This window comes from Phoenix dactylifera, chromosome 11 (assembly GCF_051530095.1).
Source record: "Phoenix dactylifera cultivar Ajwa chromosome 11, Ajwa_hap1_PhDact_Kaust_v1.1, whole genome shotgun sequence".
Taxonomy (NCBI): Eukaryota; Viridiplantae; Streptophyta; class Magnoliopsida; order Arecales; family Arecaceae; genus Phoenix; species Phoenix dactylifera.
In genome coordinates this window covers 16,328,883-16,356,767 of record NC_143200.1, presented here as the reverse complement: position 1 = coordinate 16,356,767, position 27,885 = coordinate 16,328,883, and the positions used below count along the sequence as shown (strand labels likewise).

General features: G+C 41.7%; 1 protein-coding gene and 1 pseudogene across 2 annotated transcripts; one reads left to right on the top strand and one right to left on the bottom strand.

Moving 5' to 3' along the window:
* Window positions 1-10,954: 10,954 nt before the first annotated feature.
* LOC113460908 (RHOMBOID-like protein 13 pseudogene) lies at window positions 10,955-16,550 on the top strand (annotated as a pseudogene). Its single transcript, XR_015971190.2, has 3 exons — window positions 10,955-11,184; window positions 11,519-11,571; window positions 11,695-16,550. The product of XR_015971190.2 is annotated as an RHOMBOID-like protein 13 pseudogene (transcript).
* Window positions 16,551-19,529: 2,979 nt separating this feature from the next.
* On the bottom strand, window positions 19,530-27,885 carry LOC103707797 (putative transcription factor PosF21). Its single transcript, XM_039128454.3, has 4 exons — window positions 26,203-27,885; window positions 23,950-24,082; window positions 23,020-23,104; window positions 19,530-22,595 (listed from the first exon to the last, which is right to left on the bottom strand). Exons 1-4 carry the CDS (start codon window positions 26,781-26,783, stop codon window positions 22,255-22,257), a joined length of 1,140 nt encoding a protein of 379 aa, XP_038984382.2. The 5' UTR covers window positions 26,784-27,885; the 3' UTR covers window positions 19,530-22,254.

Here is a 27,885-nt window from a genome sequence, read left to right as displayed (position 1 = left end):
TTTATATCAAACCTAGCATGAATTAGTTTTAGACCTGTCACTGGGATACTCGGGTGAAGTGGCTGACATGTCATGCACTGATTGGCGGATGAGATGGAACCCGCAGAACAAATCAGGAGGGACACATCTTGTGCTGCTGCCTTGAAGTCGCCGGAGACTTCATGTTGAAGAGTTTCCACTGTGTGTGCTGAAGTCGTCATTAATTCTCATTTAAGATTGCTGGTTGGAACACTCTTTCATTTCTTGCATTCCAGAGGAGCAATCTAGCAAAATATATGACTCCTGGTCTCCTGATTTAAATTCCTGTATTCCAAGGTCCTTTGGAGAACTAAAGTCAAGTAGAATGGGAAGCTTAATAGCAAATAGATTCCAAACTTCTGCTGCTAATTTGCAATCTACCGTTACGTGTTGCACATCCTGATCCTCTTTGTCGACGCACAGGTCGCACAGTATAACAAGTTTGGAGTCTACAGTGGATTTATAGTACAACTGCAGCCACAGGAATTGAACAATTAGACATTAAGTAGATAAGAGTGGGTGATGGTACTGATTCAATCAAAGTTAACCTTCTGGCCCGTGATAAAGACTTCCACTTCCAACCTTCCAACCGGGCATTAAGCTTATCAGACGAGGGATTAAGATCAGACATCGAGTCGTAAACCAGATAGAGAAGATCAGAGACAATTCCAAATGCTACTCTTTTGTTGTATTCCTAGCAGATAAATAATTTGATTGTCAAGCTTGTCATGAGTCTTTGGGCTGAAGCATATTGACTTCTCCAAGATCATACTTCGCCCAGATTGTTGGCAATAAGCAATCATAATATTTTACAGCTTTAGCGTTACGTAATATAGAATTCACCACAAAGAGCAGATCGTTCAAAGCTCCATCAATAACTATAGCTTGTATATACGGATCTAGATAAGATATTAATATGGAAAGTGAAGACGAATGGAGACGGGGAATACCCTCGTCTTAGTTCAATTGAGGAGAAAAACTGGTCGGTTGTTAATCAGCACAGTTAATGTGGAATTTAAGATACAACCTTGAATCTAAACGATAAATTGATTATATGAATCCATAATTATGAGGATCCGTGCTGGTTTATATTTAGTCCTATTGCCGCAAAATTTTGGATCGAGGTCGAAGCGCAGCTCAGTTGACCCTGAGATCAGTGGAAACTGAGCTGCATGAGGCATCCGAGGTGCGGGGAAGTGGATCTCCTCCAGAGATGGCCTACAAGAAGTCTGCTTGCCGGAAAGTTTCTGATGGGAGATTCTTCGATGTCTAAGTTAGGAGAGAGAGAGGGGCAATAGTATAGAAGGGAGAAATTTGAGTAAAATTGAGTTCTCTCTGGATGAATATAACATAATATCACATACATGAGGACCCCTGGACTGCCCCTTTATAAAGGACAGTCTATTTTGTCGTTACCTGAGCTGATGCGACATGTGTTAATCGCTAGTCGTACATTTACGGTGTGGGCATCATTCTGCATGGGTGGCATACGATGCTGATCCTATGCCAACAATAGTACCGCCACAACTGTCGATTGCCAAAATAATAGTCTTTATCAACACATGCCAGTTGGCTCCTCAGCTGATTGGCTACTCGCCTTTTGCTGAAGTCACTCACCTCGATTTACACCGAGGTCAAGGAGGTTTATCTGGTCCGAGGTCGAGGCGTCCCACATTTTCTCCATCACTTACCCCCCATTTTTGAGGCTAAGCTGCATCCAGTTCAGGCGACGGAAGTTATGTCGTCATCACGATCGAAAATAAGGCTATTGTCAGGGAGTATTAAATGTGTCGGTTGATCTTCTTGAATCGTCACTATATCCGGGCTATCCCGAGGCATCATTACTATGGGGTTATTTTGAGGTACTATTAATGCAGCGATCCTAGTAAATCACTTCCATCATATTCCGAGCTGATACATGGCTGAATCTGCTTGGGTAGCCGGACCATTACTTTGATTAGGGTTGTCCGTGTCTCTATATAAGGGTAACCCCCCTCAATTTGTACTCTTGCTTTATTTGCAAAGTTGCCCAAGTGCTCAGGCTCCCAGGTGGCGCTCGGTTGAGCCCGAGGTCTGATTGGGCCAGAGTACGAGGTATCCGTTCTCACCCAAGAGAAAATGGACCTCGTCTGAGCCTAACATTTTATACGTCTTGAGTTCACCTTTGAGCTCACCGATCTCGATGATTGGGTAACTAATCCCCCTCCTTCTCGGCTCGACTTGTACGAGGAGACTTTAAAGGCATGGCGCTCGGGTGCCGCCGTCGGCCCCTCGCGGCGGCCATGTCCGGCACTTCGGCCTGCTCTATCCGCCCGCCTGGGACACGCATCCCATGCGAACAGGGACGCGTATCCCATGTGGGCAGGGACGTGAGTCCTGGGCACGTCGGATGACCTTCCGTGCAGTGCAAGATGCGCGACCGTGCGCCCGGAGCGCGCGCCCCGCCAGCCACATTTGCAATGCTCCTTAGTACTTCAAAACCTTTGGGGTGGGTTTTGTGCAGATGCCCCGCTGGGGTGGTAGGGGGGTTGCTACAGCGCGAGCCTTCGGCGTGTGTTGTTGTTCCGCAAGTGATCTGAGACAATCTCCAACACTCAAGAGAGAGTCTTGGATAGTTAGAGGGCGCCGTGCCCAAGTCCCATGTGAGAGGAAGAACGCCGTGCCAGAGTCCCATGTAAGAGGGGAAGACAAATAAAGGCTGGAGTCTGGAGGGATAAAGGGAGGGGGGAGTTTTGGAGTTTTAGAGGGGAATGTTAGCTTCTATGGCAAAGAAATAGTTTCTGTAATAGAGAGTCCACCAGATTTTTAGAGGGTTCTTCCCATTAAATCCCACTGTCCTTCAATCTCCTTTCTCTTGTTTCACGATCACGATGAAGGCTCTTGTTCGGATAAGGTTACCTCCCTCGTTCGGATCAGCAAGTGCCCCGTCGGACCCAAGCAGAGGTCAGGGGCAACGCGTCGATGGCCTTGGCCCGCCGGCATGGTACGCGAGGATGGCGGATAGGGATACGAGTCCCAAGAGCGCAGGCTGGCCCTACGCGTCGGCCCGGACTGCAGGCTCCGCACATGGGATGTAGGACGTCCTTTGCTTGCGGCAGACGTGCCACGCTCTTCTGCCTCGACGAAGCCAGCCGGTGCCCCATGCTGCTGCACCGCTCGGGCATCGTCGGACCCTTGCGGTGGCCGTGCGCGACACTTCAGTGGGCTCTATCCGCCCTCCCGAGATGCGCGACCCGTGTAGGCCAGGATGCAAGTCCTGAGCTCGTTGGGCGGCCTTCCACGCGGTACAGGACACACGATCTGTGCGCACGGGATGCATGTCCAGGCTGGCCCCATTTGCAATGCTCCTCGGTACTTTGGAACCCCCTCCACCTCTTCTTTGTTCAGCTGATGAGGATTTATAGCCTCGTCCCAACCTAGCTGGTCTCGTCCAGGCTAGCCCCATTTGCAATGCTCCTTGGTACTTTGGAACCCCCTTCACCCCTTCTTTGTTCAGCTGAGGAGGATTTACAGCCTCGTCCCAACCTAGATGGTCTTAAACTCCTGGCAGGTCCTCGTCGATTTTCTTTCTCTTTAGCTTCTATGGAACATCCAAGCCTCGAATTTTCTCTTCGGGGATGATTCACTCTGAAGAGGCATTCTCGGGACAACAACTGGCAGTACTTTTCTCCTTGAAAAGGCCACCAGTTGACTTAGGTACTCTCACTTCTATCTATGGATGGAAAGAGAGATTCTTCTTCATTCCTCTGAGTAGCCATGGTGGTTTTAAATCTTGTGGAGGACACCTCGAAGATCTTTGAATCTCCCCGAGGTTTTTGGCGATGATCAAGGATCCTTAGACACACTTCTTAAATATTGATCCAAAATTTTTGTATTGCAAGAATTGTTGTCCGAGGAGATGCCGATCAACATTGGTATGAGCCTGGCCAACCCTCAAGGTAACCTTCTTCTGAATTTTCTCTATCTTTTCACTTCATCATATTCTTCTTTAACCTTATCTTCGGCCTTGCAGTTGTTGCAACAATGAAGACCGACCTAGCGCTAATACGCAAGAAGATACGGAAGAGGTTAACCGCGGTGTCCAGGAGTGAAACCCCCTAAAGGAAGAAGAAGTCGAGGGGAGAGTCCTCCTCGGCCCCTGTTGTTGAAGCTTCCTTCGATGCCTTGGTTCTCGAGGTCTCCCCCAAGGTGTCGATAAATCAGGTAGAGAATGTGGATCTCGACCCCGAGGTCGAGATCATATCACCAATCAAGTCGGCCCTTCTAGAGGGGATAGACTTGGTTCAGCCATCTGCTGCTATGCCTTTGCACCCATCATCGTCGGTGATTCACACCTCGGCCCGAACTGGTTCGAGTTCGTCCATCCCAGCTGAGGACAACCTTTCGGCCTCGGCCCGGATCGGTTCGAGTTCGTCCATCCTTGCCGAGGACAACCTTTCAGCCTCGGCCCGTGCCTCCAAGGTCTACCCTCCAAGATGGTCGGTCAAGGAGTCTGACTCGGCCTTAACGACCCTTGGGGTGGCGAGGGAGGTGGTCCAAGCTATGTAGCTCAAAGCTGACAAGAAGCTCATGCGCTCCTTCAATGTGCACGAGCTGATCGATGGGGCCTTCTCTTCGGTCATCCGAGTAAGATTCTATTTCATTGCGAATTTTTGCCAAGTCATTCACTTTAGTTACTAATCCCTTTTCTTCTTTTCAGCATGCTTACGAGGTCATCTATATCTACGAGTCGATCTCGGTGCTTAGGATGCATGGCTCGAAGCTTGAGGCGAAGCCGGAGGCTGCCAAGGAGAGGGCAAAGGTGGCCCAAGACAAAATCAAGTTGGCGAAAGCTGAAGCCTCGACCATGCGGACCCAGAAGACAATCTCGGACAATTGTCTATCTACGGCCTGGGAAGCCTTCCTGGCTGCCGAGCAGAAGGTCAGGAGTTTTTCGCAAATCTTGCTTAAGCCGAGCAAGAGACCACTAGGGCCAAGGTGCTAGCTGCCAAGGTGGAGGAGGAGGCTGTTGGGGCCAAGGAGCAGGTCACCTGTGGCAAGGAGAAGGCCGCCAAAGCGGTCAAGGAATACCTCTCCTAGGACTAGTTCAAGGACGAGTTTGCCGAGAACGCGACCGATCATTTATGAAGAGCTTTGATGAATGCCGAGTTTAGGCCCAATGACTCTTTCCGGGGGTGGACTTCTCCATCATTCAACCTGACTTCGGCAAGGGCGATGATGACGATGATAAAGATGGCGAAGGGAGTGGGGGCGAAAAATAGAGTTTTTTCCTTTTGTCTTTCTGCTTTTTGCTAGGATAGACTGAGCTTGATATCTTTTGCTTTTTGCTTGGCTTTTTTCTGAGGTCATTGTACAAACTTGAAAGCAAGGAAAGCAAGAATTTATCAAAATACTCATCTTTAGTTCTTGCTTGCATCATTTACTTTTGTGTTTGAGCTTGGCTCATTGCGCCAAATCTTCATTTGATGCCTCTTCTTAGGTTTAATTTCAATTAGAGGATTGGCGAGGATTTCTAGGCAATCTTGGGCTCCTCAGTTGATTTTTAGATGATTCCAACCAAAGGATTGGCGAGGATGTCCAGCCAATCTTGGGCTCCTCAGTTAATTTTCTAATAATTTTGATTAGAGGATCGGCAAGGATTTCCAGTCGATCTTGGGATCCTCGATTGATTTTCTGTACTTCATCTCTAGATTTGCTTCGAATTTTGAGTGAACTCAGCTTAAGGAGGTCCCAAATGGGTCCAAAGTGTCTCCACAAGAATAGTCGGTTTGTTACCGAATAGTTGTTGCTCTCGGAGGTCTTAGGTCGAGACCTAGGCAATTCTAGAGTGTCCCTTAGGTCGCGGCCTAGGCATTTCTGGGGTGTTTGTTATTTTGTCCGAGTCAAATATGTTTGTCATAATTATCCGATCTGAAAGATAGAAACACAATGAGAAGATTTTAATTAGAAATAAACTCAAAATACAATGAACCTTATTGGTAATGGATACGAAGGTTGTCAGAATTTCAAGTTTGTAGGATTGGAGCACTATCAAGATGCTCCACTGTTGCCCAGATAGACAACCCAAGAGGAGGGGTGAATTGGGTTTTAAAATAATTTTGCAATTAAAACATTTGAGGATGACTAATTAATACTTTTGCAAGATGATTAATTAGTTGCTGTGTGCTGTGAGTGAAATGAGAGTGAGAGAGAGAGACACAAGCAATCACAAACACAATGTTTATAGTGGTTCGGAGCTAACCCTTGCTCCTACGTCCACTCTCCAAGTCTCACTTGGGAATTCACTATAACCCCTTGGATTATAGCCGGTTGTTTTACAAGCTCACAACCCAACTTGTTGTTTTACGAGCTCACAACGAACTCGGTCGGTTTTCCTAGGCTCACCGACTAGAACCACCCCGATTGTTTTTCCGGGATCACAATCGAACCCTTACACGTTGGTTTTACCCTCGGCTCACCAACCAACCTCTACACTCTTGATTCAATCCCCTGATTGAATCAAGCAAAGACAAGATGGAAAGAACAAGGACAAACAGAAAAACAGAGTTTCTAAAAAACAGATATACAGCAATATAAACTAGAGAGAAGTTAAGAGCCCTCAAACACGTTTGAGTTGGAGTAGAGTAGGGCTTCTTGAACTGTGAGTCTCCTCTTGAATGTCTGGTCGACTTGAAGGCAGGAGGAGACTTCTTTAAATGCTGGGAAGAGGTAGCTGGATGGAGTTAATGGCGCTCTTCCTTCTTTTCTGTTGAAAACTAGTTGGCAGAGATAGGATGCTTGATTTCTTTGAGTGGAATAGTGCTTCTCTGCCTTGCTACAGTCCTCTGTGGCTATTTAAGCCATCCCCCACGGAAACTAGCCGTTAGACACCTTTTTCTGCCCGTTCTGCACACTCTGCACATCCTGACAATATGTCCGTTGGGGTCGGAGTCGACTCGTGCGATCTGGAGTCGACTCGGCTGTAGCGGGAGTTGACTCATGCTTTTCTGGAGTCGGCTCGGCAACTGTTCCGGATTTGAATTAAAGTGACCTCCGCGACTGGGAGTCGACTCGACTTAACTCGGAGTCGACTCGCCAACTTCTGGAGCTGACTTGCCATTTTCGGAGTCGGCTCATCCCATGAAGTCCATGGAGCTAATTACTCGAGTCGACTCGACAATCCTGGGAGTCGACTCGGCGCTCAGAGCCCGAACTCCCGATCTTCTGTCTTTTGGCTCGTCCAGTCTTGGAGTCGACTCGAACTGTTCCGGAGTCGATCGGCTCTCAGTTTCCGAAACACAGCCTTCTGCCTTTTTGATGTAGCGCTGCCTTGGAGTCGACTCGAGCTGTCTGGGAGTCGACTCGGCTCTCAGAGACAATAATTCGGTCTTCTGTCTTTTTGGGGTCGCGCTGTCTCGGAGTCGACTCGCGCATTGCGGGAGTCGACTCGGATCTCAGAGTCCGAAAACTGCTCTCTGACTTTTGCCTTGTGTACCACTGAGAGTCGACTCTCGCTTTCTTTAGAGTCGACCTGCCAACCATCGGAGTCGACTCGCGTTCCACAGGAGTCGACTCGAATCTCAGGGTCGAAAATCGCTCTCTGACTTTTCTGTCTGTAACTCCTTGGAGTCGACTCATACTACTCCGGAGTCGACTCGGTAATCATCGGAGTCGACTCGCACACTTCAGGAGTCGACTTGCTGACAGGTTTTGAGTTGAGTCTTTCTGTTCGTCTGTCAGTTCTCAGTCGGAGTCGACTCGTAATGATCCGGAGTCGACTCGAGCCCGTGCCAGTGATTCTGATACGCTTAAAGTCGACTCGTAATATCCCGGAGTCGACTCGAGTCTCAGACTTTGGTTCAAACTGACTTCTTAACTTATCCAAAATATCTTGAACCAAGTCTAGAAATACTTAGACAAGATTTTCACTGAAACACTCAATTGAATTCATTAGTAAACAAAAGATATACTCAATTGTTTGAGCTCATCAAAATCAAATAGGGTTTTAATCAATCACTCCACATCCACCCTATACATTCCTGGTTGTATTGCTTTGGCTACTCAGTATGGACCTTCCCAATTTTTGTTCAACTTCTCGAGTTTCCCTAGTTGTGATACTTTGGTCTTTCTCAAGACGAGGTCACTAGGTTGGAAGAGCTTTCCCTTGACACTTGAATTGTAGTACCGAGCCGCTTTTTATTGATAATCACCATGCAGATTTAAGCTCATTCTCTGGTTTTTTCTAGTAGATCAAGGTTAGTTCGTAGCTGATCTGAGATTATTTGATTGTCGAAGCTTTCTACCCGACGCGGTGGAAGCCCAATTTCCTGATTTTCTGGACATCCTCAGATTAGCTCCGAACTAACCTTGATCTACTAGAAGAAAATAGAGAACGAGCTAAAATCCGTATGGTGATATATCAACAGAAAGCGGCTCAGTACTATAATTCAAGGGTCAAGAGTAAGCTCTTCCGACCTGGTGACCTCATCTTGAGAAAGACTGAAGCATCACAACGAGAAAAACTCAGAAAGCTGACCTAAATTAGGAAGGCCCATACCAAATAGCCGAAGCAATACGACCAAAAACGTATAGGCTAGAGCATCTCAACAACGCTCTGATCCCACGGACTTGAAATTTTGACAACCATCGTATCTATTACCAATAGGGTTCGTTGTATTTTGAACTTATTTCTAATAAAACTCTTCTCATCGTGTTTTTGTCTTTCAGATCAGACAATTATGACAAGCATATTCGACTCAGACAAAATAAGAAACACCCTAGAAATGCCTAGGCCCCGACCTAAGGGACACTCTAGAATTGCCTAGGTCCCGACCTAAGACCTCCAAGGTCAACAACTATTTGGTAACAAAATCGACTATTCTCATGGAGACACCTTGGACCTGTCCAGGGCCTCCTTAAGCTCGGAATTTGAAGCAAATCTAGAGACGAACTTCAAAAAATCAACCGAGGAGCCCAATATTGGCTGGAAATCCTCGTCGATCCTCTGATCGATTTTATCAAAAAATTAACCGAGGAGCTCAAGATTGGTTGGATATCCTTGCTAATCCTTTGTCAGAATCATCAGAAAATCAACCAAGGAGCCCAAGATTGGTTGGATATCCTTGCTGATCCTCTAGTTGAAATTAAACCTAAGAAGAGGCATCAAAGGAAGTTTTGGTGCAATGAGTCGAACTCAAATACAAAAAAAAATGATGCAAGCAAGAACTGAAGATAGGTACTTTAAAAAATTCATACTTTCAAGTTTGTACAATGACATCAGAAAAAAGCCGAGCAAAAAGCCAAAGACATCAAGCTCGGTCTATTTGAGCAAAAAGCAAAAGGAAAAAAGAAAAAACTCTATTCTTCGTCGTCACCGCCTTCGCCGTCTTCGTCATCGTCGTCGCCCTCATCGAGGTCGGGTTGAAGGCCGGAGAAGTCCACCCCCAGAAAGAGTTGCTGGGCCTAAGTTTGACATTCCTCAAAGCCCTTCGCGAACGCATCGATCATATTCTCGGCATTGTCGCATTGAAGAGGTTGACATAATCTCCGAAGGACTCTTTTTTCCTCTATTTGATGTCGAGCAATGCATCGGAACCACGACACCATCTTCGACTGGAGATGAAGTGTGCTGCGAAGAGACGTTCGAGCTGCTCGAAGGAGTAGACGAATTCGGGCCGAAGCCTTGAGAACCAAAATCAAGCTACTTTGCAAAGAGTTGCAGGAAAGGCCTTACAAAGCACGACGTCGGTAGCTCTATGCAGCATCATGAGAACTTTGAAGCTCTTCAGAGGATCCGATGTGCCGTCAGACGACTCTACTTGGGGCATTTTGAACTAAAGTGGGATGAGTTCCTTCATGATCTCTCGAAAGAAGGGAGATTCTAAGGAAAAATTGAGTTCATTGTTTTTCTTTGGAGCCTGTCCCCTAAGGGCCTAAATCTGTTGGCTCATCTACTCTATTTTTCTATTGAGGTCAGCATCCCACTGAGGTGAGGGCTTTGCATGGCGAGGAGGTAAGAGGTTCGGAGTAGAGTCCTTGTCAGAATGGAGGCTTAGAGTGATAGCTGGGCTGAACAAATTCTAGCCAGACTAGTTCCGTCCGTACTACTGCTTGCTGCAAGCCTTGACCGCCGTGGTCAAAGCCAACACCTATTGAATGAGCAGGTTGAACTGTTTATTATCCATAGGCTCAGTGGGTTGTCCTGGCAGAACTTGTTCTGGGCTTTGCAATGACCCTCGTGAGGTTGGAATGCGGTGTTGCGAGGCATGAGATGCACCGCAAGCTCCTCGCAACCTCATATTGGCGATTTCTCCCTTCGCTTGATACCGGTGTAGCTGGGGCCCTTTCTCTAGCGCCAAATTGTTGCCACAGAATTCCAGACCGAGCAGCTCGGCTGATCTTGTGGTCGGCGGAAATCGAGTTGCACGAGGCGTCCGAGGTGCATGGGAGTGGATCTCCTCTAGAGATGGCCTGTAAGAAGTCCGCTTGTCAGAAACAGGGACCTTCCAATGCCTACGTTAAGTAGAGAGACAATAATATGGAAGGAAAAAGTTTTAGCAGAGCAGAGTTCTTTTTTAATGAACATAATATAATATCACATACCTGAGGACCCTCGAACTGCCTCTTTATATAGTGTAGTCTATTTTATCGTTACATGAGTTGATGCGACGTGCGTTATATGGACTGCCACAACTGTCGATTGTTAGAACAACAGTCTTTATCAACATGTGCCGGTTGACTCCTCGGTTGATTGGTTACTCAGCTTTCGCCGAAGTCACTCACCTTGGTTTATACCGAGGTCAAGGAGGTCAATCCGGTCCAAAGTCGAGGCATCCAATATTTCTCTTATTAAGTCCCAACACTTATGCACTAGATAGATCTTAAGTATTTGTATGGTTATAAAATAGTATCCGGATAGATTCGGTCTATAGCATATAGCCCATAGCCTATATGGATTCGAAATTACTGTAGCATGAGTTCACAGGTTTGAATGAAGGTTTTTTTAGCTCGAACCCTGACTGGCTAGATGGTGGACCGGCGGTGGACCGGCGGTGGACCGAATGATCATGATCAAACGGGAAAGGTGCTCCATCGAAAAATTCGAGAAGAAGAAAAAAAAATACAGGAGAAAAAGGAGCCAGAGATCTAGGGCAGCGCAGTTCTCGAGCAGCGGACGTCCGACCCAAGGTACGGCAAAGATCAAATCCCTCCTCTTCCTTTAATCCATCTCTCAAGTCCAGAAACCCTAGATTCTGTAATCCCCTTCCCCGATGCCTTGTCTCCGTTCCCTATTTCTCTCTTTGCACGCTCCGTAGACTTGTATCACTAGAAACCTACGGTAGGCGATGCGATCTGCCTTCAGTTCTTGTGATCCATCCATCCAATGAAAGCTACGCTCTCTCTGCAGCTTACTTGTATAAATATGTCACAAAATTGAACTGTTTAATTCCCTTATCAGACAATTCAGTTTGTTATCTGGAAGACAAGAATGTGAAAGCTGTTTTTTTTTTTTTTTTGCCAGGTCAGCAACCTGTTCTGTTGCTTCTACGTTGCCTTGGTTTTAAAAATTTTCAGGTAAAGAGACTCTTTGAGCCATGGAAACATAGAATATAGAGCATGAATACTAATGTTTTATGCTGGGGTTGGATGTCATGTTTTTGTGACTGCTGATCACAATTTTGAATTCTGAAATTCTAGGATTCTGAGCCTGCCTTGGAGCTTTGTTTATTAATCTGGAGTGTGGTTATCGATTTGAATCGTTGGATGTTAACCTTCGGTCTGGTTCTGTTCATGTTGAAGATTTGAACCTTGGAGATTTTTTATTTCCTTATCGATAACATCTTTGAGAATTGTGGGGTGCTACATTAATTGAGGTAAACTGGGAGCTGTAACCCAGACTGACTAATTGGCAAGATATCAAGTGATCCAAGTTCGAATTATATTGGTTAGTGGGATGGAGCAGAAGTCAGCAACTTCATAAGTATTATTTTGTTGTAATGGTTGGGAAGGGTGCAAAGATTTCATTTCTCCTTCTGTAAGGTGTAGATTGTGGCTTTGAAAAGACTGAAGATCTGTGGAGCCCTTGTGCGCAATTATTTTATTGATAGAAAGAGATGGGGAAGCCACTCTTGTACGAGATTTGGCAAAAACCTGCAAGTAGCTGTATCATAGGAATATGCAGTGCGATTTGGTTCTATATTCAGAAGAAAAACATCGGCTATGCCAATGTTGGCTTGAGTTATGAAACAGCAATTGAAGGGCATTACTGGAGAATAATTACGTCTGCATTCTCCCATGTCAGTGTGGTTCATCTGGTTTTTAACATGAGTGCTCTTTGGAGCCTTGGCGTGGTTGAGCAGTTGGGCTACATGGGTCTTGGTGTCGAGTTTTATCTCCATTATACTCTAGTTCTGGTAGTTTTATCAGGATTGCTGGTCCTGGGGGTGTATCATATTCTGATTCAGAAGTTTAAGCTGGAGTATTTCAGGAGAGTGACAGCGGTTGGTTACTCATGTGTTGTGTTCGGGTGGATGACAATCCTTGCCGCGAAACAACCATCTTCAAAGCTGAATCTATTTGGGTTTCTTTCTCTGCCAATCAGCTTTGCACCATTTGAATCATTAATTTTCACGTCCATAATTGTTCCACAAGCAAGTTTTATTGGCCACTTGTCTGGAATTGTTGTCGGTTATTCCATAGCTTGGGGTCTGATCCATGGAATGAGTAATTACTGGGCCATTTCGATGCTTGGATGGATTATTCTTGTGTTTTTCTTGAGCCTTAAGCGTAGTGGAGCTTCTGACTTGAATTTTATTGAGATTGAGCTGGTTACAGATTCTTCACTACCTACTGTTGGCTTTCTTGGTTTTGGAAATGGTAGAACTCTGCAGATGGATATTCTTCCTGGCAGAGTTGCTTAACTTGTGTAGCCTACAGATGACACCATGTGGTTGCTCCGTAGGTGATTGGTCTGTCATACAACATTGTCTGCTCATGCATATGCTAGAATTGGTAATCACCCCATATAATTCTTTTCTGGATCCGAAATTATTACACAAGCTCGTTCTCTGTCGAAGTTCCACGAGGGCCTTAAGATTGTAAGCACCATGCTTGGTCAGAACATGGGCTCTAAAAGACAGGCATTCTGCATCTTTCAGTTGGTTTGTGTTCCAGGTGAAAAATTATTTTGGAGCCTAGGGTTACTCTGAAGTGTAGAGTATAGTTTATCGAGTCACATTTTTAATTGAACTAAAATATCTTGTTCTTGGTGTTGCACTCATCATGAAACATGCCTTTTTTATAGATTTATAATTTACATATAGGTCATATACTTGCATGCTGGAAGTTGTTTTATATTTACCCCCTCCATCCGATAGACAACTTCTTCAGGTAGAATGCATGCATGTTGTTAAACTCCAGTAACCATGCCTATGCAATATTCTTGTGTAAAAGTTTGAGGAAAATTAGTTAAAGAGAGTTTCTTCAGCAGCCATCATCAATAAAAATTTCCATGCTATACTTTGTTGACATGATTATTCAGTACTTTTATCTGTTTCCAAATACCATGATTTGATCATGTATGGGATGGTCAAAGCGACATCATAGAGTTTCTTTTGCTGCATCCAACATTCAAATGATATTTCTTGTGCATGCACATTATCATCTTTTAGCTGATACTTAAAGAGTTTCAGAAGAACTAACATAAGCTTTAGCTAATTATGGTGTAACTATTCCCCCTTAACTGCTGAGTCTATTAGCCTTAATTATTGTATCTTGAGTTCCTGGAGCATCTTGACACTGCTTTTTTCATTTCCTAAAAGAGGGCAATGTGAGGCGTAAGAGTTTCCAGGTCAGCTCATTAGATTGTGTCAATCACTTTATTGCAGGCTAGATTCAAAATTTGATGTAGATAGTACACTTAACCAACACATATTTTAGAATCTGCACAAATATTATGCATACTCCATAGTTGGAATCTGGAATCATGCGGTCTATTGCCAAAAGCGAATCATGCAGGTGGGATTGAAAATTTGATGTGGAAATAGCACTGAGATGACACCTAGTTAAGAGTTGCTAAAAATCTCACTTAGTGTTTGCCACTTGGTGATATATATCATTACATTAACTGCTGAGTCTTGGAGCCTTAATTGTTGTATGTAAAGTTACTGGAGCACCTTGTTACTGCTGCTTATATTTCATTTCCAAAAAGAGGGAAATTCTAGGTATAGGAGTTTCCAGGTCAACCCATTAGATTATGTTGATCACTTTATTTAAGGCTAGATTGAAGATATTGTGTTTATTACATTTCCTAAAAGAGGGAAATGCTAGGTATTAGTGTTCCCAGGTTAGCCCAATAGATTGTGTTGACCACTTTATTGTAGGCTAGATTGAAGATTTGATGTGGATGGTACACTTGAATCAACATATATATTAGAATCTGCACAAATAGTATATATACTGACTCTTTCTCCATAGCTGGAATCCGGGATCATCAATTCTCTTGACTAAGTGTATCATGCAGGTGCGATTGAAAATTTGATGTGGAAAGAGCATTGAGATAACTAATTAAGAGTTTCTAGAAATATCACTTAATATTGGCCAGCTACTTTCTAACTGAGTTATGAAGACATCTATTCTTGTGATAACTAAAGTTTTCATATTGAATCAAGCATAAAAACAAAGAGAAGAAAGAAACAAAAGAACTAATAGGACGTAGAGAATGAGCCTTCATTTTGTCCCTATGTGGACTACATCCGCTGGTGGTGTTATCTAAAGTTCAACTATTTGATCAAATTGCTTTTGTGAAATATGCTGATAAAGCCTTTTATGGATAATTTTGTTAACGGGCTTCAAATTCCAATGACATTCCAACTCTAGGTTGTAATCAACATGACAGATATATAATAAATGCTGAAGGATGCTCCTTTTCCTTTCTGAATGTCAATTAAAATGGGTGAGCTTCACCGACCAAATGTTTTGATTTGCTGGACAACCTGTTGTGAGAGATCAAAGGCCATTGTTTGATGACTCATCTGGATGTTGCTGGTTTGCTTATAGGGTACCAAAAGAAAAAGCTGAATCATAATTACATGCAATGTTTTAGAGTCAAGTTACTATTCTAGAAACTAGTTTAAGGACATTGAGCACCAGCAAAATGATACTCAGAGTACTCTATAAGCTCTTTAACAAAAATTTGTACTTATTGACTCTAGCTTATTTGAGGGTTGGTAATCACCATGCACATAAGGTTTATAGAATCTGTGCAAATAGGGTACTTAACAAGTTACGAGCACCAGCTTCTACTGATCTTTGAGAAGCAACTTAAATGGTATGCAACTTGTTGCGGAAAGATGTCATTGCAGCATTACTTTGATTGGTTTAGGAATTTATGGATGTAAATATCTTCAAATATTGACCGGTATAGGATAAGAACAGCTGCAAAATATTGCTTAGTGTTGAGAACTAGATGTGAATATGGAATAAAAGTGAACTAGACAGAATGTTGCCATATGGAAACTTAAGTGATTGATGATTAGAACTAAGTGTAAGTGGTAGATTTGAATTGTGTACTTAGATTGCAATTGTGCTGTTATGAAGGAGCAATCAGATGTTTTGTAGGCTGAAATTTCATGGCAAACCTAAATGTTGCTTGGGGACGGCATATTGAGGTTGAAAAGAAGGCAATATGTAGGAAAGTGCATTTGAGGCTGGAATGCATGGGCTTATGATTTTATAGATTTTGAAAGGACTAATGTCGTATATTTGAAGTGTCTGAAACTTCGAATAATGAGTTTGAAGCATGGTCGGCAGAATCGTCTCGAATCGCTCAGTTCGGAGCGTCCCGAGCTGTACCAATGGCGGACCGGAACGGTTCCGGCAACGAAAACGAGACTCGGCGACAGAGGAGGAGAAGGAGAAGGAGAAGGAAAAAGAGGAAAAGAGAGAGAGAGAAAGAAAGAGCGGGGGAGAGAGGGAGAGAGAGAGAGGAAGGAAAAGAGAGGTCAGCTGGCGGAGACTGGCTGGGGAGCCGCCATGTGGAGGAGGCGAAGGCCAGAGAGTTGCCGCGCAGAAGAGGCGGAAGAGAGGCTTCGCCTTTGGTCCCCAATTTCGTTCGAAACAGGAGCCCGAAGGAGGCCTTTTTTATTTTTAGAATTTTAAAAAAAATTAATGAAGTCGGCAATGGGTTTGTCGACTTTCACTAAAAGATTTTCAAAATAAAAGAGGCCCCCTTCGGGCCCCTGTTTCGAACGAAACAGGGGACCGGAGGCGGAACCTCTCTTCCACCTCCTTCGCACAGCGGCTGCCCAGTCTCCACCTCCTTCGTGCGGTGGCTCTCCGACTCTCCGCCGGCCTCCTTTGGCCTCCCTTTTCTCTCTCTTTTTCTCTCTCCCATTCTCCCTCTCTCTCGTCTCCTCTACCGTGTCGATACAGGTTAGGCCCGGCATGGCATTGGGACGTACCGACCCATGCCGCGGGCAACCGATCCAAGGCCCGGTATCAGCACAACAGTCCTTGGTTTGAAGTGTTCGGAAGTAGGGAATAAAAAAATAAAAGTAAGGCGGAGTTTACCACTTAAATACCGAGTTTGAAGTGTTCATAACTTCAATGCATGAAAACATAGTAAGAAGAAAGCTTTCTTATCTTATATAGAATGAACCGAAATTTTCATCATGCGTTGAAGTTCTGCCATCTCCTACACTCTTGTTGGCTGAAGGAATATCAAATACAGCGAGTGAAAATTCAGGGCTTGAGGCTCCTCTTGCATCTTAAAACAAGCTTAAATAGCCTTTTTCTAAGGGACTAGGACTCTTGAACAATGATATTATATAAAACAGAACCTCTGAAAATCTTCACTCATCTTCTACCAAAATACTTGTTATGCTAAGCCATGAATAACTCTTCAAGGCCCTGCATGAAAGTTATGGAAGGCTAACATTGAATGGGCATTCTCCCAAAATATTTCACAGGATAGGACAATATGTACTGGAAGATGTATCTTAAAAGAAAAAAATGAAGTTGCGCAATAGTTTCCCTTCATCTCACGATACATACTGAGTCAACCCCCTCTCCCCTGTTAAAAGGTTTCCTCAAATAAGATTCAATTTTATAGCCAGGTAAAATTTTGAACTCCAGTAGCAGCTTTTGAAGATTGAACTTTCTTATCCAATTGTGTTTAGTCTCACTCCTTGCAAGCAGGTAGCTAGAATAATTAAGGGATTTTGGAGCGCTTCTTCAGATTAATCCATTATCCTTTTCATTTCCCCATCATGTAGTTCTTTAAAGGAAGGAGACTATCCCTTATCAGGAATAGCTCACCCTCTGCAGCTAACTTATTCTTCTGAAATCCATTGTGGTCATAAACACCAACCTTAAATCTAACTGTATAGAAAAAACAGCATGCACTCGAGGCATATCCCACCAAAGGTTGGGGTATTTGCATTCCATTAACCAACCCATCAGTACCTTCATTGTTGCTTATAACTCGCAGTTACCTAGAATCTTTACTCATTGTTTTCCGTAGCCAATTGCTCAAAAGAGCCTTTAGCGGCCATCAAATAAAATCCTTCTATTGTTATTGCATCTACTCCTCAATTTTAATATCTAAATGCGGGGCAACTTAAGCTGTATGGCAGTACAAACTTGAAGGACGGATAAAATACAGTTTTGAAAGGATTAGTTTAATTGATCTTGTCCTTGTTGTAGCTTACTAGTCTTCTCCATATTTTTAGGGACAGCATTTTTGTCATTCTTCCTTGGTTTGCCTCACTCACAGGGGCATCAGTTTCGCTGGTGAAAATCTGTAGCCATGTCCTAGCTTTCCTCCATTGAGATGCATCTCTACTTAAAAAAAATTATGATAGTTTAACCTGGAACCAAATATTCACTTATATTAAGTACTAAGTCTTAAGATAGGACTTCTTACCCATATCATTCTAATGGGAAAAATGAAAAGATTATTCTTAGCATGTTGAAGTAGCTACTAATAAATTTGAGTAAAAGCATTTAAGTCTGTCCGTCTCTGCCTTAAGACACTTTGTATAAATGCCTTCATAATTATTTTTTGAATGAGTCTGTGACCTAAGAATCTTGGGTATAAACCTTTATAATAACTGAAGATACCCATGGGGGTATGATTTACCAAATGCTGACACCATATGACATCCGTGTATTTAATTTAAGCCTAGTCCCATCCTTCTGAAGGTATGACAGAACAGTGTCATTTTAACATTCCCATAAACTTTGTCAAGGTTGCCTTCTGCTTTTTGTGGTAAGCGCTGCTGCATCCATTTGCTGTCTTAGGTAAACCTCTTTCTACTGAAAGCTTATGGGATAGGGGAACTGAAAGACCTCAATTTTGCTTCATTAAGAATATTGTTGATGATCTTATTGGCATTATTAAGCAGATGTATGGGTCTACATTTTTATTGCTTGAGCAAACTTCTTTTTTGGCCACTAGATCAATATTGCCGGGGTCACATTATTTCTTCATTTGGATACACCACTACCAAGTTGCTATTATAACTTTAGATTGAACTGTGATCCTTAGGTTTTTGGAAAAGAGTTTTGATTCCACATACGTACTCTTTTGATGCTTTGAGAATTCAAGTAGTCCTAGAATTATGAAATTATAAAGTTCTACTCCAGACTAAACGTTCTCTCGTCTCATGATTTTTCCCTATTGTCATTTTTCTCCCTAATTTTCTCCAACCAACTATACCACTTGTTTTCGAGTATGAAATTCCATGATATATTGTAAACGAACAGGCAAACATGATTTTCAACATATATAGATCCAAAAGACAATCTAGACTCAAGCAATGAGATAGCACCAATTCAACACACTGCTGTGGCTGTCATGATGATACTATTAAATATAATAAGATGCATACTTACAGTTAAGTGGCTCCATGGTATCCCTGGTTTCTGGTTTGGTAAATATGTAGCTATGAACAAGCAAACATTTTCCAATTATTGGTCATTTATTAGTCTAACTCAGTATTACATACTCATGGTTGTAATAGATGATCTATAATCATAAAATTATAATTATTTTCTGGCAAATTCAGTGAATCTATAGTTTAGGTGATCAGAAGTTTTGCTCGTCGACGAGTCACTTTCATTCTTTCCTAGTTGATCACAAGCCAATCAAACAATATGGAGTTCCCCATTGGAGTGTGTGGCATTAGTTCTTTGAATAGAGGTATCTGGGGATCCTATAAATTTCTTTTTATCCTCGTAATTTGGCGCACAGTGAGAAACCTAACTCAATCTAATGGAAAGCAGCAGCAAGGGGGATGACTTACAGGGTATCAGAAATTGGATGCTTATTGTGTGTTTCCTCATGCTTCTGTTTGCCATTTCTTTATTCAACCCCCATCCTTTGCACTATTTGGAACCTCCTGTTCTATAAAGGCTAGATAATTATGCAAGGATTTTTATCAGAGAAGCCTGAGATGGAGTAGCATGAGGTTTTTTCCAAGCAAGGTATTTGAGCACCAAACCATCAGTCTCAAAGCTGTTTAGAGGCACAATAAGGTGGGGCTACAACAATATTTCATGGGCTAAGAAGGTTGATGGAAAACTGAGGTTATTTCCATCATATTGTCCTCCAGAATTTCTTAAAATCGGAAAAGAGAGCTCTTTAAAAACTTATTGCACAATTAATTATGATCTCCTTCCTCAATGTCAATCTGTGACATCTATCTTTGCCCTTCCGACCTTTGTGATCTCTATGGATTAGTTCAAAATTGAGGGGGGCGGTAATACCCAATAATTCGATCACCAAATTGGATCAAATATTTCTGATAGTCCAATAATTAACAGTTTATTGGATCAGGTACTTGGGTTGGATGCGACCTACATCTAACTGATAGCATATAAATTATCTGGCAATGTATTCTTGTATGTCTAGATATGTATTACATATTAACGAATATCTAATATATATCAAACATATGCACTTCATTTCTCAGGAAAAACTCGTATTTGCAATTTGCATGTGAACTTTTTAGTCATATCTTGGCTTCATATACAAACTATAGATTTAAAGATAATTAGAATCTATAATTCATGAAGTCTATGATCATTGGTTAAGGATATTTATCTAAGCTACGGTATGATGCACCTCTGTCCTCTAGTTCCACTCCGATTGGGCTTGACATTCTTTCGGCTCCAATCTTTTCCTCCTCTTTCATAAGGGGGAAACTTAGAAAGAACAATTATATATATATAGAAAGAACAATTATATATATATATATATATATATATATATCCACCTTTTTAACTGTATCAAGGATCAAGAGTCCATTGCTTTTCTTTTCTCGTTTTATTCCCATTCTGGATAGAGATTCTACTTGTTTCTCTCTTCTTGTCCCACCGAAACAGTGATTTTTTGAAATTTATCATATTTATTGGCTATTCAATTATGGATCTGAATTCGAATGATGAGAAAAATCCAAACTCAATTATGTTATTAGGTTTGGATTTGGATGTTGCTTGGATCTAATAAGAATCCAATTCCAATATGTTTGCACCTCTTGTTTTAAGAAAATGAGAGGGTGTTCCACTTGTACTATAATCACTTGGGTGTAAATACTTGGAATGAACCTCCGAGGACCGCAGCCTACGGTTGCCTGCCGATCAAACAGATGGAACTATAAGAACAAACCTTTGTTCGCACCCGTAAAATTTGACTTCCATGGAAATGGATTAACGAAATATGGGCTATATTTCTGTCCCTTTGGTTTCATCAGGATCAAAATAAGTGGATCTAAAGTGTAAAAGCAGAAAGGTGAGGATCCGATTGCAATGTTTTTTAGGGATGTAGTGAGATACATCCATTGGCAGTTGGTAAGTGGATCGCAATCGATCACACTAATCAGTTTGTTTGCTATCCTAAAGTCCTTACATAGCTCTTTAAACAGAAGGATGTCGAAGCATTTGAATCGAATCTGACTTGGAAAGTTGGAAGTGTTTCTGGATTGGCTAAAGGGCTGCAGTGAAAAATATAGAAAGGTTTAAACTAGATTTTGCTACAATTGCCATACACAACATTACTAAGATAAGTAACACAAGTGTCAAGTATCAGAATGTTCAGAAGAATCCAAGAGTCTTTCAAAAATCAGACATGGGACACATTTATATCTTACATATATTTGTCTAAATACAGTCCATTTATGTGTCCATTAATAATGAAATGGATATATTGCTTTTTTAGTTCACAAAATCAATAAAAGGTTTCCTAATTTATTTGTTAGTTTAATAATTTTATTCCTCTAGAAATATCAACAGTAGACATATGATGACAATGATGCAATAAATTAACCATGTGTACTGTTGAGTGTTATGGATGGTCCCAAGCATCAAGTATCTAGTATGTCAAAATATTCAAGATTTGGAATAATAAGTGGATAACACTAGGCACACTCCACCTAAACAGAGATACTGGTTTCAAGTCTTGTTCAATGCATCCTTCTAGTATCTCAGAGTACAAGATGTTAAACAGATTGCTAGAAACATTTCTATCCAACCTATACTTGTTAACTCAGCGGTATGCGGAGTCGCCGCATATCACGCAGGGCGTTCTAACCTTGTTGAGACATGAAGAGAAGGAAGCTTGAGGGGATATGTTGTTGGGCATCTGATTCGCAGCAAGTGCCACTGAAATTTATGTCAACTCTGCCGCTGAACAAGCCCTAGAACATGTCCAGCTCTCCCCTGTATTTTTATCAGAAACAATGATGAGGGCTGCAATTGTTAGTCAGAAGGGACTTGTTTCAGCATCTACTCCATTAAATTGAAACAGCCTCAAGCACCTCTAAGATAGAGCACAAACAACTGGCTTTTCAAAAAAGAAAAAAAAAATCACTGCAGCATATCAAACAAGAGAAGAAGTAACACAATCATTTATAAGACGAGCTCCAAATTGAATCACCAACTTCCAATGTCACTCAGGTGCTTAGCAAAGTGAATTCATAAACATCCTTAATCGACTTCTGAATTCATAAACCAACAAATTATCGTGTGAAACATCACATTTACCAAAATGGTGAGCTACGACGAGAAGAAACTGGCAGATGTTATCTTGGAAGATCACCAACATCTAAATGATCCAGGAAGCAGATCAAACTAGGTAATCGAACTTTCTAAACTTCATATATTAATGGCGCAAAGAATATAAACAACAAAAACGCAGGTCACATAGTATAGATATGAGTTGGACAGCTACTGACTCCACAAAAATTGTCCTCACTCATTTCAATTGCTGTTATCTGATGTTCCCTTTCCCCTTTTGTTCCAAGAAGTCATTGGACACTTCATCCTCAGGTCTGCAGGTGGCTGAGGCTGGGGAAGGTGCAGCTGCTGTTGCTGCAGAGGCTGAAGTGGGTGCAGCTGCTGTTGATGCTGAGGATGGATCGGGAGCTGCTGAAATTGGTGGGCTGCCAGGAGCGATTGCATCGCTTGGTTGTGGTGGTAGAATTGTTGACTTGATCCAAATAATGGTGGTCCAAAATTCATCAATGGACCGCCATTTGGCATCAGCTGGCCTGTTGCCAACTTCAGCCGCTGAACCTCCTCTCTCAGTGCATCATTTAAAGCTACACAAATAAAGAACATAAGCTTTTTTTCTTTTTTTTTATGGTAAGAAAAGAGCATAAACTTTGGAAAGGATGAATAAAATATCTAAGCAAACAAAGTATGGATGTTGAAAACACCAAATGGTCTCACGTTCCTCGATAAACAAAAATGAAAATTCCTCAACACCTACAGTAGCTTTTAAACCGCCACTATTTTTTTTTTAATTGTTGCTTCCTTCATGCTAGTGAATAACCAATTGAAATTTGACAGATTAAATGAAAAGTAAGTGCTTTACCACCACATTCTGCATTCCCTTTTCTGAGGGGAAAACACATTCTACAATCATGTTGAAAACCTAAGGTCTAAATGAACATACCAAGGAAAACCGTGTGGTGAGATAATAGGAAGAGGTGCACAGTACCAAATTTCATAAAAGAACCTTACCATCCTGCAAGTGAACCTGTTGTTCCATGGTCTGCAATCGCAGCTTCAGCTCGCTATTTTCAGCTGTCAAACCATTGGTATCTCTCTGTAATTACAAGCCAATATGAATATCATTCAATCCATGCATGTATATAGTGTAATTTTGGTCCTGCTCAAGAATATATAAGATCCTCATGCTAATAATTACTCAACTCGATAAAGGATATAGGTCTACCATATCAACCTCTGAACATTGATTTATATTACACAAATATCCAAGTGCTTATCTATTTCTTGGTAAAGATGCCTGGGAAATAAAATAATTTTAGTTTTCTAAAAGCTGTTGGAGTATATAGCTGTCCCTGAAGAAAACTTGAAAAGAATAATGAAACAAGTGCCAAAGGAAAAAATTGAAATTCATAGTAGAGAAGTAAGAAAGGCAAAGATTTTTATATCCCATGTTTTCCTACATATCTTTAAACTGGCATTCCCTATTCCCAAATCTAAGCTCACTTCCCATATCCGCAATAACTTCTCATTAGTACGGAATAGTTATACCAACTTAAAGGAAAATATTTTGTATATTTATTTTATTATTTATCTTTTCAGTGGGGTGGGGGGTTTGAGGGCTTGCAAGAAGTATTGTTTAGCAGCATGGCAGAATTAGGTCTAATTAAACTCTTAAGACTTGTAACAAGTACATAAGATCAAATAATATGAAACTTTAACATCTTGCATTCTCATCTGCCAATGCAGGTATATACATAAGTAGATCTGATATTCAAACAGCCAATATGATTAATTAATGGTTCTTAGTTCAATCTTAAAGTAATAATAATAGTGGTGTCGGATGAAGCAAGTTGGAGTGTTGTCCTAGTTTATTTTCTAGGATTTTCCAGTCTTTCAAATTTAACATATGTACAATGATGAAACAACTACTGAGATATATACCTGTACCAATGTTAATCGAGCTGACAATGTTGCTGCCTCTGTTTGGAGACTCTGCACCTTTTGCTCAAGCTCAGCAATATATCGCGTTTTCCTTTCTTTTGATCTTGCAGCTGATTGCCTGTTTGCCCAAATCCTATCCATCCCGCCAAGGTCATCATCAATATAGAAATTAAGAACAGGGATAAACATGTTTGAAGATTTAACAGTATCTTTGTTTTAAATCAATACATAGGTTGAGGCAACAACATATAACATTATGTATCTAAACATCTTATATTGAGGACCCAAACACACAGGATAACTGTAGTCGAATAGAAGAAGAGTTTGGTAAATGAAGTGTTGGCACACAATGCACATGGGAAAATTACTTGGTTGACACCATACAAGACCAATGTCATTCCTTGTTCTTTTCCTTTTTCTGTTTTTCTTATAATTCAAAATTATAGATTGTTACACTTGATGTGGTAAAATAATTACCAAGATCATCAAATTAAAAATGATCTAACATTCTCCATCTAGAGGGCACTGTTTATTATGGTTGAATTCAAAAATCAGATGCTCTTGAAGTGCTGTGCATAAACAATGGTGGCAACTACATATCATGATCCCTAAGAACTTTGTTTTTAAGCATGTGATTCGACGACAAAAATCTTGTGTATAAGGTATGGTGTGTGTGATGTGCATGGTAAGTTTTCATGAATCTATCAACAGAGTTGAAACTAAAATGAGCATGCCCAAAGATTCATTTATGTTATAGTTTTTAAATTAAAAACAAAGTTCCAAAAGTTGTAACTATCCCCAAACAAAACACAGAGCATGTCAACTAGAAACACATGCAAAGAGATGCTGTAGCATAAGAGATATATACATGATTTGGGTGTAAGAGAATAAAAGTTTGTTGTTACACACCTGAAATTGGTACCTAAATTTTACTTTAAGATGATACATTTTCTTATTAACATGTATGAATTATATGAAAGAGCATGAACCATTATAAATGAACAAAATGTACAGTCAAAATAATGTTACAGCTAATGATGAAGAGCTTTCTGAATGGTGTCTGATCGGGGTTGAATTCGATGCTACTTGAATACATAAGTAATGGCGAGATGCATGGTCAAGGATGATTTACAATTTCACTTGTGGAATGATAGGTCACATTTTATGAAAATGGGTGGATTTTATGTTTCCTGATAGATTACATTATATGAAATGGGTGGATTTTATGTTTCCTTGCTGCTTAAATAGCACTCAAAACTAGTTCATAGTGTCACAAACAATGATATGTTTATGTGAAAATAATAAAACTAAATTAACAACAAAAATCTAAGAAAAACAATGATCTTCTGTGAGATGACAGTAAAGTGTAACCTAGCAGCAATTTTGTCTCAATTTTATTAGTTACGACCCCAGAGTTTAATCTAGGGCTTTTGGATTAAGGGCCAAAGTTACAAGCTTAGGGATGAAGAATATAAAGAGCAGCTATATCATGGAAGGGGAAGTTCCAAAAGTTGTAATTCTACCCATGTATATGCTTAAGCTGCATTTGCCTACAGAAAAAGGTCATGAAAGAAGAAATTTGTGCAACAATTAAGCATGAGACAGAACAAGATTGGTATCTAATAAGATGCCACTGACAGTTGCCATCACTGGGCCTCTGATATGCTAGAAGCAGCGATTCTCATAACTGAACGCACTCACAGGTACTCTAGTAGTTAGAGATGCTGATTGAAAACTTGATATGAAGAAAATGCTGATGAAAAACCTACTATGGAGAAAACGCAAACTCTGAAAATTCTTAACTTGGGCAGGTGCAATCAGTAGGTGCTGGAATAAAGGAATATTAAATAGTACGGGGTAGCAAATGCGACTATGTTGCATAAGGATCTTGTTTTATAAAGACAGATGCATTTATGATTCTTGTTGCTTAAAGATCACTGTGAGGGTGTGCAAGTAGATTCAAGAGTAGGAGCATGAAAGCATGGATATTTCCAAAGCCCTCTACACTTTGTCTTTTAAGTTCATGCCAAATTTATACTTAATATTGAATACCCCATAGTTTCTTCCTCATATCCTAGGCAAGATTGAGGCTGACCTCTTATCACCTGTTTGACATGGATTAGAATCCAATGCTACACATATCTTAAAGTGTAATTGCTTTTAATTTCAACATAAACCTTCAAGACCTATGTGCAATGCAGGAGGTATATTCTTCAACACAATAAAAAAAAAATTGTGATGGATCAGCCAAACCTCTTTGCTCGCTTTGGATCAACGAGAGCAAGATCAGCAAGCTTTGCAGCTGATATAGCCTTCTTCATCTCAGCTGATGTCGGTCCCTCACTGCTCGACCCCAGCAGAACCGAGGAGGACCCATCCATGGACCAGCTATGCTGGTGCCTAGCCCTCGGCCTCTCATTCAAAAGGGGAGCTGCAGCCGGCCCAAAAGGCTGACCGCCCGACAGGACCGAAGAATAATTCAACTTTTTTATATTAAGGTAGGCAGAGAGCAAGTCCTCATCAGTGTCATCAGACAATGATGGGCCAACGATACCGAGGTCGCTATAGAAGCTGGTGTCATCTGGGAATCTGAGGATCTCCGAGTAGGCCCGTCGATGGCCGGGGTTTCTCGGTGGGAAATCCGGACTGCGGCTGATGTCGTGGCTAAGCTGGCCGGAACGGCTGGATTCTGGATTGGAATGCGAGGAGGATGAAGGCGAGGGATCACCCATAAACGGGACTTTGCTCGAGGATGCAGCAAAAGCAGAGAAGCGAGAAGAATGGGTTGGGAAACTATCACCTCCGCCATGGACTGGGGCCTTGTCCTTGTCCATGATTTAGATTTCCAAGACTAATTATCTCAAAGGAATCAACTTTGCAAGAGAAACCAATGGGAATCCTGGAACTAAGTGGGGATCTGAACCAGAGACGGAGCCCTGGAAAGAAAACGATCCACAAGTCTTCGGAGGCAACGAAAGGTGCTTCCTTTTATAAAAAAAATCGCTCCAATATTCTAGACTGCTAGAAAGGAAACTGAGAAGGCCCAGAAAAAAGGTATCTACGATTCAAGAAAACTATCAGAATCTTTCCTATTTGGCATCACGACGATAGGAAACTCCTCAAAATCCGAGAAAAAAGAGAGAAAAACTAAAGAGGGAACCCGAGGATCAAGAATGAACCATACCAAAAAGGAGCTCCTTTTCCCGTGCCTCCGATCCAAACCTTAGATATGCGGGGAGCCGGGCATCCAGAGATTAGAAAAATCCGATCTTTCAGAAGAAGCGAGAGAGCTGAGACCTGAAGAGCGGGCCATTGCCGCAGAGTGATGAGATCTCCGAACAACGGCGGGATTTCGCTCGATCGGCCTCGGAGTGCCAAGGGATTGGAGAGATATTGGAAGACGCGAAAGACCAGAAATGGAGGAGCGGGCGGGCGAGCGGGCGGGCGAGAACGAGCATAAGCTTTAAAGCAACGGGACACGACGACGAAATGATCTCTCGAGTTTCGAATTGCTATGTAGGGGGCCATGGAGGGAGATAAGCATGGTTCTAATGCTTCTTTTCCTAAGTTTTTGGTAACATATAATTTTACCAAGAATCAGCTTCAAGCATCTCTTTCTATTGGACCGTGTGACACCAATCTGGGGTTCCTACGTTCTTGGATAAATTCAATAATATTGCAATTACTTACTATGACAAATGTAATCTCCTAAGATATTTTTTCATGCATGAAAGACAGTGATACTTATAAGCATGATATCATCTATGTCATTGCATGGATGCATGATCTCTTCCTATTCTTGAATGACAGTCATATTTCTCCATCGAAATGTATTAGTTCAGGATGATAAATTTTCTCTTTAAGAATTTTGTGCAGCCAAAAATTGATGTCAAAGCTTAGTGCTACAGATGAGTCGATCGAAGATGTTTGAGCCAT

What these genes read in the sequence shown, in the direction of transcription:
- LOC103707797 (XM_039128454.3), bottom strand. Translation starts at nt 26,783, where the DNA reads ATGGACAAGGACAAGGCCCCAGTCCATGGCGGAGGTGATAGTTTCCCA. An exon ending in GATCCAAAGCGAGCAAAGAG is followed by an intron (nt 24,083 to 26,202) that starts GTTTGGCTGATC and finishes CGGGATGGATAG; the next exon opens with GATTTGGGCAAACAGGCAAT. An exon ending in ACAGGTTCACTTGCAGGATG is followed by an intron (nt 22,596 to 23,019) that starts GTAAGGTTCTTT and finishes TTATTTGTGTAG; the next exon opens with CTTTAAATGATGCACTGAGA.